This window comes from Carya illinoinensis, chromosome 7 (assembly GCF_018687715.1).
Source record: "Carya illinoinensis cultivar Pawnee chromosome 7, C.illinoinensisPawnee_v1, whole genome shotgun sequence".
Classification (NCBI taxonomy): domain Eukaryota; kingdom Viridiplantae; phylum Streptophyta; class Magnoliopsida; order Fagales; family Juglandaceae; genus Carya; species Carya illinoinensis.
Window position 1 is genome coordinate 18,380,799 of NC_056758.1, and position 14,364 is coordinate 18,395,162.

Genomic DNA, 14,364 nt, shown 5'->3' on the forward strand with positions numbered 1-14,364 from the left:
TTCTACGGAGAACTCAAATATCTTAGTTTCAATAAGAACCAATTTCGAATAACTCATCTTTAATTTTAATAGAAAATACAGAAGAAAGTGATGATCATTGACAAACCCTCATTGAAACAGTACCATATTACAAACCCATCAAGGTGGCAAAGCCTGCATCTAAAGACTAAGGAATTAAAAAACTGGCTTTCATCTTGAAATTGACGTGAGAGAAGTGTGAAATAGGATATAAGCTCAACTAATAAAGAAAAGAATATTGTTAAAGAGTATCATAACTTTAGGTCAGGAACCATGATAAAAGTTTGGTCGATGGCTTATACAACAAGATGCAGTAGTAAGATAAAAATTTATATTTTCTTAGTAGATAAACCCATCTAGGCAAGTTAAGCACATAAATACAAAGTTATATATCCTGACAAAAAAATTTTGTTAGATGTTAATTAACCCCACTTGGTGAGACTGACATACTGTATTTGTACCTGAGGTAAGCCTTGATGAAGGGATCCAATTCACCATCCATTACAGAACCAACATCCGATGTCTCAAATCCCGTCCGAACATCTTTGACAAGTTTGTACGGATGAAATACATAATTTCGTATCTGCTGGCCCCACTCAGCCTTCACTGCATCTCCTCGTATTTGCTTGATTTCAGAAGCCCTTTGCTCCACTGCAATGACTAGCAACTTGGCCTTCAATCTGCTCATAGCCTTGATCTTGTTTGATAGTTGGGACCTCTCTTCTGCATTGTGGTTCAGAGAAATTGAATGCTGTCACTTCTGAAAAGACACATTACTCAAGGCTAGGTGACAGTGAATGGTTCAGCACATATTTCGATTATTATCAATATATTTACTCTTCGATTTGAAACCAAGTGTACTAGACCAACAGAAATGGAAGTATTCATAATTGCAATACATTAATCAGCCAGTTTAACTGGGTGGAAATGTATAAGAATCTACACCCTTATTTTGCCAAATTTAATGCCAACTAGGCTGCAATATCTTCAATTTCTTCAAAATTCAGTAATGGGCAGTAAAAGTGTTGCGCTCTTCCTCATCCCCAACACCGCTAAATGCTGTCAGTCATTGAACGAAATAATTTAGATCCACCTAGTGATAACTAAAGCTTAACGTTTTTGGGACAAACCACTTCCATTTACCAAGAAAACCCATATCTAGAAGCAATTAAAACAAGAATTATAGTCAAGTGGTTAATTAAACCTGTGCAGCGAACAGTGACGCCTGTGGGGATGTGAGTAATCCGGACAGCAGTTTCAACCTTGTTTACATTTTGACCTCCTTTGCCACCAGCCCTAGAAAAACTGATCTCCAGGTCATCCTCTGGAATTTCAACATTCAGCGACTCTTCACGAAGAAAAGGCATGACTTCAACACCAGAGAAGCTTGTCTGCATGTAAATTCGGATTAAACCATATGATGGGAACATCTGATAGTCTCACTTGAAAGGGAGAGTGTTTCATTCCATTTCAAAATCTCTGATTACTAGTGAGTCAATGTTTATGTTACCAGATTTTCTTTGTTCACCAGATGTTAACCATAACTTCCCACTTTTGAGGAATCCACTCACTAGGAACTTGGATTAAATAAAAAATAATAATGCAAGGTTTAGTTTCAATAATATAAAGTGTCTCTAGAGTATAGAACTGTGTATAATAATCCTTCAGAACCAACAGCAACATTTCTTTTACAGTAAAGTTTTTACCTAAAGGTTTAAGCATAGACCATATGACTGTAATGTGCTGGCGATAATGACAGAGTAGCATCAGACATTCTCCCTTTCCCATGAGAGAGAGAGAGAGAGGTTCAGTTAGCTTGATCCATAACTACAATGCATAATTGTAAAACAAATCCGAGTGAACCTAAATATTCACTATCTGCCATGTATCCATGAATCTAATTTTATTAATGAGTGAAAAGGCACAATCAAAGTACAAAAGAACGTGTACAGTAGAGTCCTGATCAAAGCTATGAAGACGTGTATGCTGTCATCCAATGATAGAGTTCATAAAAAGAAATATTTTAGCTCCTCCACAGCCTTCTCAGTTCTCACAATCCTCGAATTTCCAGCATTCATCTCCCTTCATATCCACAACAAAGAATTATTCTACACTCAAGCCAGTGTGTAGAGCACACTATCTACATCACTTAAATGATAAGATTTCATTTGTAAAATTTAAATTTTAAAATTTATCTTCCAAATCTAATTATGCAATGTAAGCAGTGTGTGGTGTAGAAACCTTAGAAGAGCAGTACTCATCCATGAATCATGAGTACCCAAAAGCCATGCAAAGCAGAATGATTTGGACTGAAATGAAAATTTTCTTTTCCAAGCACTACAAGTTGCATTATCTTGAGACCTTTTCTCCTCAATTTCCTCCACTTCATTTAGTTTGTGTGTGTGTGTGTTGGGCATAAAGCAGGACTACTCATTATACTTCACTTCATAAATCTGACTAATTAAAATTCATCACGAAAATCATGTATCTTTACTTGTTTGTCGGCAAGAAAGGGAAAATTCTAAGTTATTTAATCCACTTAAATTGCAAGTAGCAAGGATTGTACCTGATTGGTATACAATTATTTTATTATTTATCACCAAAATTGTGACATTAGCAACAGCTACGTGAATCTTTTAACAACCTAAAATTAAACTTAATTTCGCATACCAAAAAATCTGATCTAGCCATCCACTCAAGACATTAACTCCATCCCAAAAGAAAATAAAGAAAAAAAATACCCTGGATAGACGAGGTTTCTTTCCAATTCCATTTGAGATGATGGCCAAACTGGCTCTATGTAATATCACTTCATTATCTTAATGTGTCTTGATCAAGTAACAAGAAGAGCATTCTTACTTCCAATTTACTGCACATATCATTAAGTTTCCAATAATTATATTTACCCAGAAAGGTAAGAGTTACCTGGCGAAGACCTTTGGCATTAAAAGGAGATTGGCGCACAATGCGGTGAGTTCCTTTCTCCCCAGACAAATAACCATAAGCATAACGACCTTCAACTTCAATTGTTGCTGACTTAATCCCAGCTTCTTCTCCCGGGGATTTCTCAACCACTCTTGTTTTGTATTTCTGCTTCTCTCCCCATCTCACATACATCCTAAGAAGCATGTCAGCCCAATCCTGCACTGGAAATGATCAAAAAGTTTTGCACAAAAATGAAGAAAGGAAAAAATTTCAGTTTCTCTTATGGTATTCAAATTTCATGCATAAGAGGGTTTTAGCAAAAGACGTGCAAACTTAAAAAACATATTTTCAATAAAGGAAATTAAATTAAATTTCTAAACTATGTAGAATGAACAGCATTTTCACAATCAATTACACACGCAACTAGTAGCTCTTGAACCCACAATCACACCCTCCATCTGATTCTTATGGAGATACCCTTCCATTAAATAAGCATGTGGATGTGGTGAAACAATTATTTTACAGGTCTTAATGAAAACATGGATAAAGCTACAGCTGAGTGAGAAGCCTATATAAAATTCAGGAAGTGGGAATTTCTTTGCATTCACCTTAGAGGACTAATAGATCTTAAGGTCTAGCTGTTCAAAATGGGTCACTTTATTCTGATGGGCTGAACAAGGTCTCCCGACTCAAATAAAAATCGACGGAAGGAATGGTTTCTTCCGATAGATAAACTGTTTTTAACCTAAGGGAAATGGAAGTCCATCCCTATTCAGGATTCAGATTCATTAAAAGCTGTGGAAAGAAGGAATGTGATAGAAGAACAAGTGATGTATACTCGCATTACCTTAAAAGAAGATTACATTATAGTGACATGTACTAGAATTGGTAATCATTTGACATTATTCCTATTTCACATCTAACCTAACCAGCTGAGTTCTCAATTATTTTAGTCCTTAAAAGTTGGGCAAATCACTGCTGCCAACTCTAAACGTCAATTGCATACAAAATAACCACATGCAAAATAAAAGAGTTGCCTGATATACTGACCTTCATTGGTCTTATTCTACATTTTACTGCAAATTTTAGTAACATCAAGCAGAAGTCCTGTCAAAGTAGTCCATAGATTGGCGAAAAAGGGGTCCAAAATATAGCTGAAAGTAAGCAAGCCTCTTTAATTCCCACATAAAGATGGCAAGAATGGCAAGGTACAGATCAGGCCTGCTTCATTTTGTTTACTAGCAAAGAATTTTAAACTTTTACTAGCTCCAATCAAATCTCCCAGGGAGTGGCAAACAACAGAGGCAAGACAATCTCAGCCAAGTTTTTATTTCAGTTGGCCAGGTCTGGTATATAAAACAAATATTACCTGAGCATCAGTACCTCCAGCACCAGCTGTGATAGAGATAACAGCACCTTCTTTGTCATAAGGACCAGAAAGAAGTTGTGTCAACTCAAATCGATCCAATGCCTTGTTCAATTCTTTAATGAGAGTCGCAGCCTCTTCAAGAAGTCCAGTATCTATGGAGTCCATTTCCTCAGTTAAATTAACTATTGTTTCTGCTTCTTCAACCTGCATTCAACATATCAGGGTCAAAACATTCATCTAGTTTTGAAGGGGGAAAAACATTAGATCTTAGAAGCTTAGCTTCACAAATTAGATCCAAAACTCCATGCATGACACAGGAACAGTTAAATTATTCATCTCTCCAAAGTAGTCTTTTTTCTTTTCTTCTCTTTCCAGAATCCAACTAAGTTGGCACCCCAATCATCCAACCAGAATCTGAAGTTTTAGATTGAACATGTGGCACAAACGGGTTGTTGTGGTTGAAATGATAGAGGAAAGCACAATTTGGAGAGAGCAATAGAAAATCCAAGTCTTGGTTCCTTCCAGACCAGGCTGATGGGTAGCCCTAACCTTTCCCAGCCAGAAACTCAAACAAAAAGTTTTGGCACTACTATTTTTTTTTTTTATTGGCACCGAGTGTCCAGAACAGCATCCCCGACTAATCTTGGGGGTGCACAGACCCTTTGCAAGGAGTTTCCCGCAAGTGCACCTCGGATAAGGGAAAATCCCCCAGAAATTGTTTGCACCCAAGGGGATTTGAACCTTAGACCTAAAGGGAGCATACCCCCAAACCCAAGGCCTTTACCACTTGAGCCAACCCCTAGTTTGGCAATACTAATTAAGGAAACTAGGACAGAGACAGGTATATTATATCAAAAAACCCATGAAGGGATGTACCTAGACAATGCTCACTTATTTCCACTCTATTAGAGCAAACATTTCTAGGTCTTACACCTAAAATTATTCATATCTCCAAGAAAAGTATCCTGCACAGGCATTCAAACTTTTATTTGCTCAAGATTCAAGGAAATTTAAGTTAGATACATAATAATATTAAAAGTTAATGCTGAAAAAATGAAATCAAACAATATGGAGGAATCAAATATAATTATTCAAAATGCACTTCCAACATAATGGAATAATACTCAGTCATGAGGGCGCACGTGGATACACACACAAAGACATCAGCATATAATGCTTCATGCTCAGTCTATGGCCTTGAAAGCAACAGAAATACCAAACCATGGACTGATAGAAGATTTATAAACCTGGGTCTTGAACTCTGTAAGTAATTTTATCTTGTCTTTGACATCAGTTAGGGCCAAAAGGGTTTCTTGAGCTTTATCTCGATCATCCCAAAGAGAGCTATCAGCTGCTTTCAACTCCAAATCTGCAAATTCCTGTTCTAATTGCTGCAGACCAGCAGAGCCCCTAATCTCTTCAACACGTTCTGAGGTGCCCTCTACATCCCTCCTCAGGGAATAAAAATCTGTCAGCAATACCAGATAAGCAATAACATCGTCAGCAAGCCCATTTTAGCCAGGGTTTCAGAGAAGGAGAACAAAACCTTGTCTTTTAAAGAGAATAAATGCACCCAAGGTCTGCATATCATTGTAGCAATTGTCCCAAATCATGCTAGACACCAATCACTCCAAAATTATTGAACCTCTTATGTTCTTAAAAATGCTATAACTTAACGGTGGTAAACTGTAAACTAAGGTGAACAAGAGAGAATAAATTTTTGACCCAAAATCTATAGATGAACAGAAGTTAGAAACAAGGGAGAAACTCTGTTAGTTACTCTAAGGGCTTTGCAAGTACCAACTTGCAAATAAATCACACGAGGCAAATTCAAACAACGAATTTCAAATCTTTGACTTATATATGAAGCGTACGATTATGCCACTAGGAATGGCAATGGAAACCTTAAATTCAACATGGTATATTAATCACTCTCTTGAGCTCAATTTTACCAGATAACTGTTTGATCTTCAATGTCAAGGAACAAATGCCACAACAGTCTACCTGTATTTTACTTAAAATGCTCCTTGAACCTAAAAGCCAGAAATAAAAATATCTAAAAGATAACATGGCCAGAAACATTTCTAGATGTCAACAATTCGCTACAGTCATTGAACTTTGAATCGTCCAGAAACATCAGCTCTGCCCTTTAAACTAAAATCAATACCCAATTATGCACTGCCAAACTAAAGAGAGAAATATACTTATAGTACCCCACCCCATCTCACATATTCTAAACTGAAAGATTAATATACTAACAACTAACCTTGCATTGCCCATTCTCTTGTATCCGCATCAACCCCAATACTCGATTGGCTCTCCGGTGTCGCGAATAAGACTAAGGGAAATCCAAATAACAACCGAGTCAGCGAAACAAACCCACGATAGAATGCATTCTCAATGAACACGCAATTGACAATATGTGTGCGTTTGTATGTACATATGTACGTGGAGAGAAAAAGATCAGATTCCACATAAGAGCAGAATCGGTTGCCATCCTCATTGTTAAAAGTGTAAAATGAAGTATTTCATTTCTTGAGTAGGACGTTTACACAGTGTGGTATTTAAGGGCAAGTTTGTTCCAGAATATTCTGGCATTACAACAACCAGGTGGCGTGCACAGAATTTCTGGAAGCAGCAGAGTACAATGCCGTTACAACAGCCTTCCCTTTTTATACAACCAATCAGAAATAGACAGACAAGTAGATTAAGAGGAAAAGGTAAATGCCGAATAGGAAACCATGCTGGCATTAGGCACTGCATTGCTCTTCCTTGCTGGAGTCGAATGGTACTTGGGAGTGCTGAGATGGAGCAGGGGAAGCAGAGGTATTATTTGCTCTAATAGGCCCCCACGAGTCCAACAAGGGGACCATGTTGAGACTCGTACGCAGTAAGTGAAATCCGGTGGAGACTAACGGCTTGGTAAAAATGTCTGCGACTTGATCTTTGGAGGAAATAAAGGCAACATTGAGAGCTTTAGAGGCAACACGGTCACGGACAAAGTGGAAGTCAATTTCCACATGCTTAGTTCTGGAGTGCATAACCGGATTGGCAGAAAGATAAGTAGCACCGATATTGTCACACCACAAAGTAGGAGGTTTAGAGAGAAAGACGCCAAGCTCTTTCAGTAGACTTTGAAGCCAGAATAGTTCAGCAGTGGTATTGGCGAGGGACTTGTACTCGGCCTCTGTACTTGACCGGGCAATGGTGGTTTGTTTTTTTGAGCTCCAGGAAATGATGTTGGTTCCAAGAAACACGCAGAAGCCACCTGTGGATCACCTTTCGTCAAGGCATCCAGCCCAATCGGCGTCAGAAATGGCACTGAGAGAGTGATCAGCAGAGGGTTTGATGTGCAAACCAAAAGAGGCAATGTGCTTTAAATATCGGAGGATGCGTTTCACAACCTGCCAGTGAGGGACTTTAGGAGCATGCATAAACTGGCAGACTTTATTGACAGCAAATGCAACATTAGGACGTGTTAGAGACAGGTATTGTAGACTTCCAACAGTGCTTCGATAGAGAGGTGGATCCTCAAAATCAGGTCCATCAGATAGTGACAATCGGGTAGATGCAGCCATAGGAGAAGTAACGGGCTTTGCAAGTTCCATTTTTGTTTTGTTTAACAGATCACATATGTATTTGGTTTGAGAGAGATGCAAGCCAGTTGGTAGAGGAGTAATTTCGACTCCCAAAAAAAAACTAAGAGGGCCGAGATCTTTAACAGGGAAGGAGACACGGAGAGAGGTAAGGACCGAAGAGATGGCATTAGAATCTGAGCCAGTGTGATGATATCATCCACATAAACAAGAAACAAAAGTGTAACTGATGCATGTTCGTAAATGAAGAGGGAAGAATCTGAAACCGAGGGGATAAAACCAAGCTCTTGTAGTCGAATGCTGAGTTTGAAAAACCAAGCCCGTGGGGCTTGTTTAAGGCCATATATGGCCTTGTTGAGTCTACAAACATGGTTGGGAAAATTGAGATTGATAAAGCCAGGAGGTTGGGACATGTAAACCTGTTCTTGAAGCTCTCCGTGTAGGAACGCATTGCTAATGTCCAACTGTCGTATAGCCCATCCTTCGGAAACAGCAAGAGAGAGGATGGTTCTGATCGTTGTGGGTTTAACCACGGGACTGAAAGTCTCAAAATAATCAAGTCCTTCCTGCTGATGATAGCCCTTTGCCACCAAACGAGCCTTCCGTCTGTCAATCGTGCCGTCTGAGAGCCGCTTAGTCCTGTACACCCAACGACAACCAACGATATTAGAAATACCAGTAGAGGGGACAAGAGACCAGGTGTTGGTTTGAAGGAGAGCTTGAAATTCGGTGGACATGGCCGAACGCCATTCTTGGAACTTGGAGGCTTCTGTGTAGGATCGGGGCTCTTCGGGAATGGGAGAGACATGGTTGAGGTACCCGCGAGGTGGAGGCCAGAGCACCGTGCCATCAGTAAATTGTTTGGGATGAAGAGAGTTGGTTTTCGATCGATTAATGATCTGAGAGGAAACAGAGGTGTTAGGGACTGAGGAAGAAATATTTTCGGAAGAATGAGAAGAAGACGATGCTGAGGAGAGAATAGAAGATGAGCTGGACTCAGTAGACGGGGAGGGATTGGACGAGATATTATTAGAGATGGACTGGGTGGTGGTTTGGGTAATGGGCTGGATAAAGGCCAGTGGGTCTGATCTAGTGGGATATGAAGAAGTGGTGGGTTGAGCTAAAGATAGTGGGCCGATAAAAGAAGTGGTGGACTGAGAAGAGGACGGTAGTGTTATGGAGGTAACATTAGCAGCAGGAAAAATATTTTCATCAAAAACAACATCACGAGAGATGTACAATCGATTTGTAGGGATATGAAGACAGCGATACCCTTTGTGAGTGGAACTGTAGCCAACAAAAAGGCATTGGGTGGAACGAAGATCAAGCTTATGTTTATTATATGGCCGGAGATGAGGCCAGCATGCAGTGCCGAAAGTCTTAAGAAAAGTATAATCTGGAGATTTTAAGAAAAGTTTTTCATAGGGTGATTTTTGAAATAGAACTGGAGTTTGAAGGCGATTTATCAAAAAAACAGCAGTATGAAAAGCATCAGCCCAAAAGGACTGAGGGAGGGAAGCATGCGCAAGGAGAGCAAGACCGGTTTCGACAATGTGTCGATGCTTGCGTTCTACGGCCCCATTTTGTTGATGTGTGTGGGGGCAAGTTAAGCGGTGTGAGATTCCAGTTGTTTGAAAATATGTGTGGAGGGGGCGATATTCACCACCCCAATCACTTTGAACAGACAATATTTTTGCGTTAAATTGTAATTCAACATTTTTTTGAAATTTGATAAAGGTTGAGATAACATCAGATTTTTGAACCAAGGGAAACCACCAAGTATATTTGGTAAAATCATCCATAAAGGAAACATAAAACCAAAAACCTTCAGAAGAAAGGACAGGGGCTGGACCCCATACATCAGAATATATTAATTGCAAAGGTTTAGAAGAAGGTAAATGAGTCGATTTAAAGGGTAATTGAGTGCTCTTGGCTTGATAACAGGCAGAACATGAGGTGTGAGCAGCGGTAGACGTAACAGGAAGATGATAAGTAGAGAGGATGCGGCGCACAATTTGCATGGAGGGATGTCCAAGTCTTGAGTGCCATTGGGAAGAGGACGTGTGTTCACCAACATAGGCATGAACAGAGGAGGAAGCTGGCGGTTGAGGAAGAGTGTAGAGCCCATTAAGCATGGGACCACGAAGAAGAAGGTTCCTGGTTTTGACATCCTTCACAAGAAAGAAAGAACTATGAAATTCAAAGAACACAGAATTGTCTAAACAGAATTGCTGAACAGAAAGTAAATTTTTTGTGATGGTGGGAACATGCAGGAGTTTTTTAAGTGAGAAAGAATGAGCGGAAGTGGAGAGAATAGATTCACCAATATTAGCAATCGGAAGCTCAGTGCCATCACCTACACGGACAGTCTCAGCGCCAGTATATGGGTTGGAATGGACATTGAGGTTGGCTAAGTCGGAGGTCAGGTGATTAGTAGCAGCTATATCGGGGTACCAAGTCTTATCGGGGGAGGGTAGAGAGCTGGTGTAGTGAGCTTGGATGGAACGAGGTGGGTCGGTTTGATAGGCATGGTCATACCGATAGTGGCATTTGATAGCAGTGTGGCCAATACGACCACAAACCTGACATGTGGGTCGAGAATGAGGGAGAGGAGAATAGGGAGAAGTGTTTGATGGGTTAGGGAGAAGAGGGGGGGCTGAAGGGTTGAGTGCGTCCACGACCATGACCACGCTGGAAACCACGGTAGGTACCGCGATAACCACCGCGACCACGAGAGGGAGTAGCAGTGGTGAGATTTGCAGAAAGGTTGGTTGTGGCAGGGAGATGATGAGAGTGGGAAAGCCGACTTTCATGGGTGAGCAAAAGGTTGTAGAGGGATTCAGGAGACAAGGGTTCCAGACGGGCGGTGACAGACGTGACGAGGGCATCATAATCATTGTTAAGACCTGCAAGCAAATAAGAAACAAATTCTTCAGAGGTTAGGAGAGTGCCGGCAGCACTCATTGTGTCAGAGAGATGCTTGAGCTTGCGATAATAGTCAGAAACAGAGCTGGATCCTTTCAAGATTGTGGCTAATTGGTAACGAAGCTGAATAATACAAGCACGAGATTGAGAGTTGAACAGGTGTTCAATAGCAGTCCAGACTTCACGAGCAGTAGTTTTGCCTACAATCTGAGCAATGACATTATCGGAAAAGGAGGAAATAAGGGCACTCATTATAAGTTGATCAGTTTCAGACCAAGTGATATATTCGGGGTTGAGGGTGGTAGAATTGGGAAGAAAATGTGAGGGGGGGGGGGGGGGGGGGGGGGGGGGTAACAGAGCCATCGACATAGTGAAATAGTCGCTGGCCACGAAGGTAAGGCACCAGCTGTGTGCGCCACAAAAGATAGTTCTCAGAAGTGAGTTTGACCGTAACTAGGTGGGAAAGATGAGGAAGGAACTGAGAGGGTTGTTTTCCGGGAAGTGGAGGAGGAGGAGGATGTTCAGCCATGGACGTTAGTCCTTAAAAATAGGCCCTTGATACCATGTTAAAAGTGTAAAATGAAGTATTTCATTTCTTGAGTAGGACGTTTACACAGTGTGGTATTTAAGGGCAAGTTTGTTCCAGAATATTCTGGCATTACAACAACCAGGTGGCGTGCACAGAATTTCTGGAAGCAGCAGAGTACAATGCCGTTACAACAGCCTTCCCTTTTTATACAACCAATCAGAAATAGACAGACAAGTAGATTAAGAGGAAAAGGTAAATGCCGAATAGGAAACCATGCTGGCATTAGGCACTGCATTGCTCTTCCTTGCTGGAGTCGAATGGCACTTGGGAGTGCTGAGATGGAGCAGGGGAAGCAGAGGTATTATTTGCTCTAATACTCATAAACCTTCATACTTTCAAGATTAAAGAAATTTGTACGAGAGAGAGAGAGAGAGAGAGAGAGAGAGAGAGAGAGAGTCCCATTGATACACTGTAAGAACTCCGTGAACCTCATGAAGCTCTGGATGAGATGTTGAAAGAGTCTGTATTTGTCACTCACATATAAACAGTACGAAATAGGATAACCCCATAATTTAAAAGAGTCAAGTGTGGTGCAAAACACGCAAAGACCTTGTTGAAAAGTTGAAGAAAATTATACCCAAAAATACAAACGCATACAATATGCCCACCACAAAAGAAGGGGGGAAAAAAAATCGGAATTCACTTACCAGTGGGAGGAAATCGAGACGGGGTGAAGAAGGAAAAGTTGGTGGAATGAGGAAGAGTGTGGTTATGTGTTGGCAGTTGTAGAGGCAGTGATAGCTTATAGTTTGAGAGACCGGGGGGCATGAGAGTGGTTGAGCTGCATAGAGTTCCCGGGAGAGACTCCATGGTATGGCTTTGTGGAGGGATATCGCGCGCTCTCACTCTCTCTCTATCTCCCTCTGTACCTTACACACGGAAAACGATGGGTAAGGACAGCGTAAATATAGGACTAATATCTGCTGTGTCCGAATAATTAAAAACGATATTCTTAGGTTCGGTTTCACAAATTTTTTTAATTTTAAAATTCTCTTCTTATCATTATAATTTTTATAAATTTTTATATAAAATATAATAAATAATTTAATTTTTTTAAATTTTTTAAATTTTAAAATAATAATAATATTAAAATAGAATATTTTAATATTTTATTTTAAAATTTAAAATTTTCATTTCATTACTAAACCAAACCTTAGTACTCTCACAGTCTATTTATTAAAAAAAAATTAAAAATATACAATTTTATTAATAGTTTTTTTTTATTATTATTTTATTTTAAATATTTTTTAATATATTTAATCATAAGAAAAAATTTAAAAAAATAAAATTATACTAATAATCATTTTCCTAATAATTAAATAAAAAATAAATAAAAATACTCAAGGGGATGAGTGCAACAAGTAGAGAAGTGATGTGATCCAAAATAAAGAAGAAGTGATGTGACCGGGTAGTTTGACATAATAAGTTATCATTATTCATAAAAAATAATGTTTATTGTTATGAAACTAAAAGAGAAATAATATTACAAGAGAAAGATGATATTGCAAAAGAAATCATTATTATTCAATGTAAAAACTTGATCATATACAAGTGAATGATATCCATATATATATATGAGTATGAACGAGTAGATATAGTTTAAGTCTTAATTGATAGCTAAAGATAAGTCTTAATTGATGGCTCAATGGTCTTAATTAATGACTAAAGATTTATCTTAATTGATGGCTAAATGGTCTTAATTGATGGCTAAAAATAGTCATACAAATAAGTTTATAACACTCCCCTTTTGAATGACTATACATAAAGAATATGCCTCGTTAAAACCTTGCCAAGGAAAAACTCAATGGCAAAAAACCAATTTCGAAGAAAAAAGAGTACAATATTCATGTATATCACCAAGTGCTGTAAGATTGCCTCATTAAAACCTTGTAAAGGAAAATCTAATGGGATAAAACCTTAGCGAAGAAAAAAGAGTACAATCAGTACAAGTCTTCAAAATATTACTCCCCCTCAAAAGTGCATGATGATAGGTTTTCAAGTATTCGCATTCCAATATTCTGCACAATCTTCTTAAATGTTGTAGTTGGTAATGTTTTAGTGAATAAATCTACCAGATTATCAGTTAACCGTATCTGCTTGATATTAATTTCATATTTCTCTTCATGAATTGCAATGATCTCTCTGTGTGGATTTGAAAGATAACCTGCATCCGCATATCCAACTAATTGTGGACTTGATCCATGTTGATAAAATAATCACATATCAATCGTACTTCGCAGGTAACGAATGACATATTTAATACCATTTCAATGTCTTTGAGTTGGTGCAAAACTATATCTTGCAAGTAAATTAACTGAAAATGTAATATCAGATCAAGTGCAATTTGCAAAATACATTAGAGGTTCAATTGCACTGAGATAAGGTAGTTCAGAACTAAGAATTTCTTCATCGTCTTCACAAGGATGAAATGGATCTTTATGCTCATCAAATGATCGAACAACCACTGGAGTACTCAGGGGATGAGTTTTGTCCATATAAAAGTGTTTTAAGACTTTATAATGAAAGGTCTTTGCATTGATGCATCTCAATATTGTATACCAACTTTTTAAATGATGTAGTTGGTAATGTTTTAGTAAACAAATTCACCATATTGATTCAAGATCGTTTTAACATTAAATTCACTACTCTTCTGGAGTTGTACTCTTCTGGAGTTCTTATAAATAACATAGTTAGTGGATAAGTCATCAAAATTAAGCCGCCAACCTCCATATTCAACAAAAACGATGGCCACCTTTTTAGACCAGACAAGCACCGCAGGATTTTATAACTTTTCTGAAGCTGTCAGGCGCCGCAGGGCTATGATGCTACATCTCTTGTCCCTTATAGAGAGATGCTTCACGAGAGACGCTGTGAAGCAATAGAGATGTTTTGTCCTTCCTTTTACTCACTTGAGGATGTTGCTCTTATGATAGGAGCAGAAA

General features: G+C 38.9%; 1 protein-coding gene across 5 annotated transcripts; it reads right to left on the bottom strand.

The window, feature by feature from the left end:
- Nucleotides 1-256: 256 nt before the first annotated feature.
- LOC122316925 (peptide chain release factor PrfB1, chloroplastic) lies at nt 257-12,309 on the bottom strand. Of its 5 annotated transcripts, XM_043133786.1 has the most exons (8): nt 12,070-12,177; nt 8,328-8,547; nt 6,579-6,650; nt 5,560-5,780; nt 4,313-4,516; nt 2,944-3,159; nt 1,223-1,409; nt 257-741 (listed from the first exon to the last, which is right to left on the bottom strand). In XM_043133786.1, the coding sequence occupies exons 3-8, from the start codon at nt 6,583-6,585 to the stop codon at nt 437-439; spliced, it is 1,140 nt and encodes a 379-aa protein (XP_042989720.1). In that variant the 5' UTR covers nt 6,586-6,650; nt 8,328-8,547; nt 12,070-12,177; the 3' UTR covers nt 257-436. The 5 variants fall into 5 exon arrangements, with proteins under 5 accessions (XP_042989720.1, XP_042989717.1, XP_042989718.1 ...); XM_043133783.1 differs by lacking the exon at nt 8,328-8,547 and having other exon boundaries at nt 12,070-12,307; XM_043133785.1 differs by lacking the exon at nt 8,328-8,547 and having other exon boundaries at nt 498-778; nt 12,070-12,309.
- Between the last annotated feature and the right edge of the window lie 2,055 nt (nt 12,310-14,364).

Excerpts from the sequence above, each read along its gene's own strand:
- LOC122316925 (XM_043133783.1), bottom strand. The coding sequence starts at position 12,232 with ATGGAGTCTCTCCCGGGAACTCTATGCAGCTCAACCACTCTCATGCCC. Across the intron at positions 6,651-12,069 it reads GTCTCGATTTCCTCCCACTG|TCTTATTCGCGACACCGGAG; the intron begins GTAAGTGAATTC and ends GATTTCCCTTAG. Across the intron at positions 5,781-6,578 it reads AAGAGAATGGGCAATGCAAG|ATTTTTATTCCCTGAGGAGG; the intron begins GTTAGTTGTTAG and ends TATTGCTGACAG.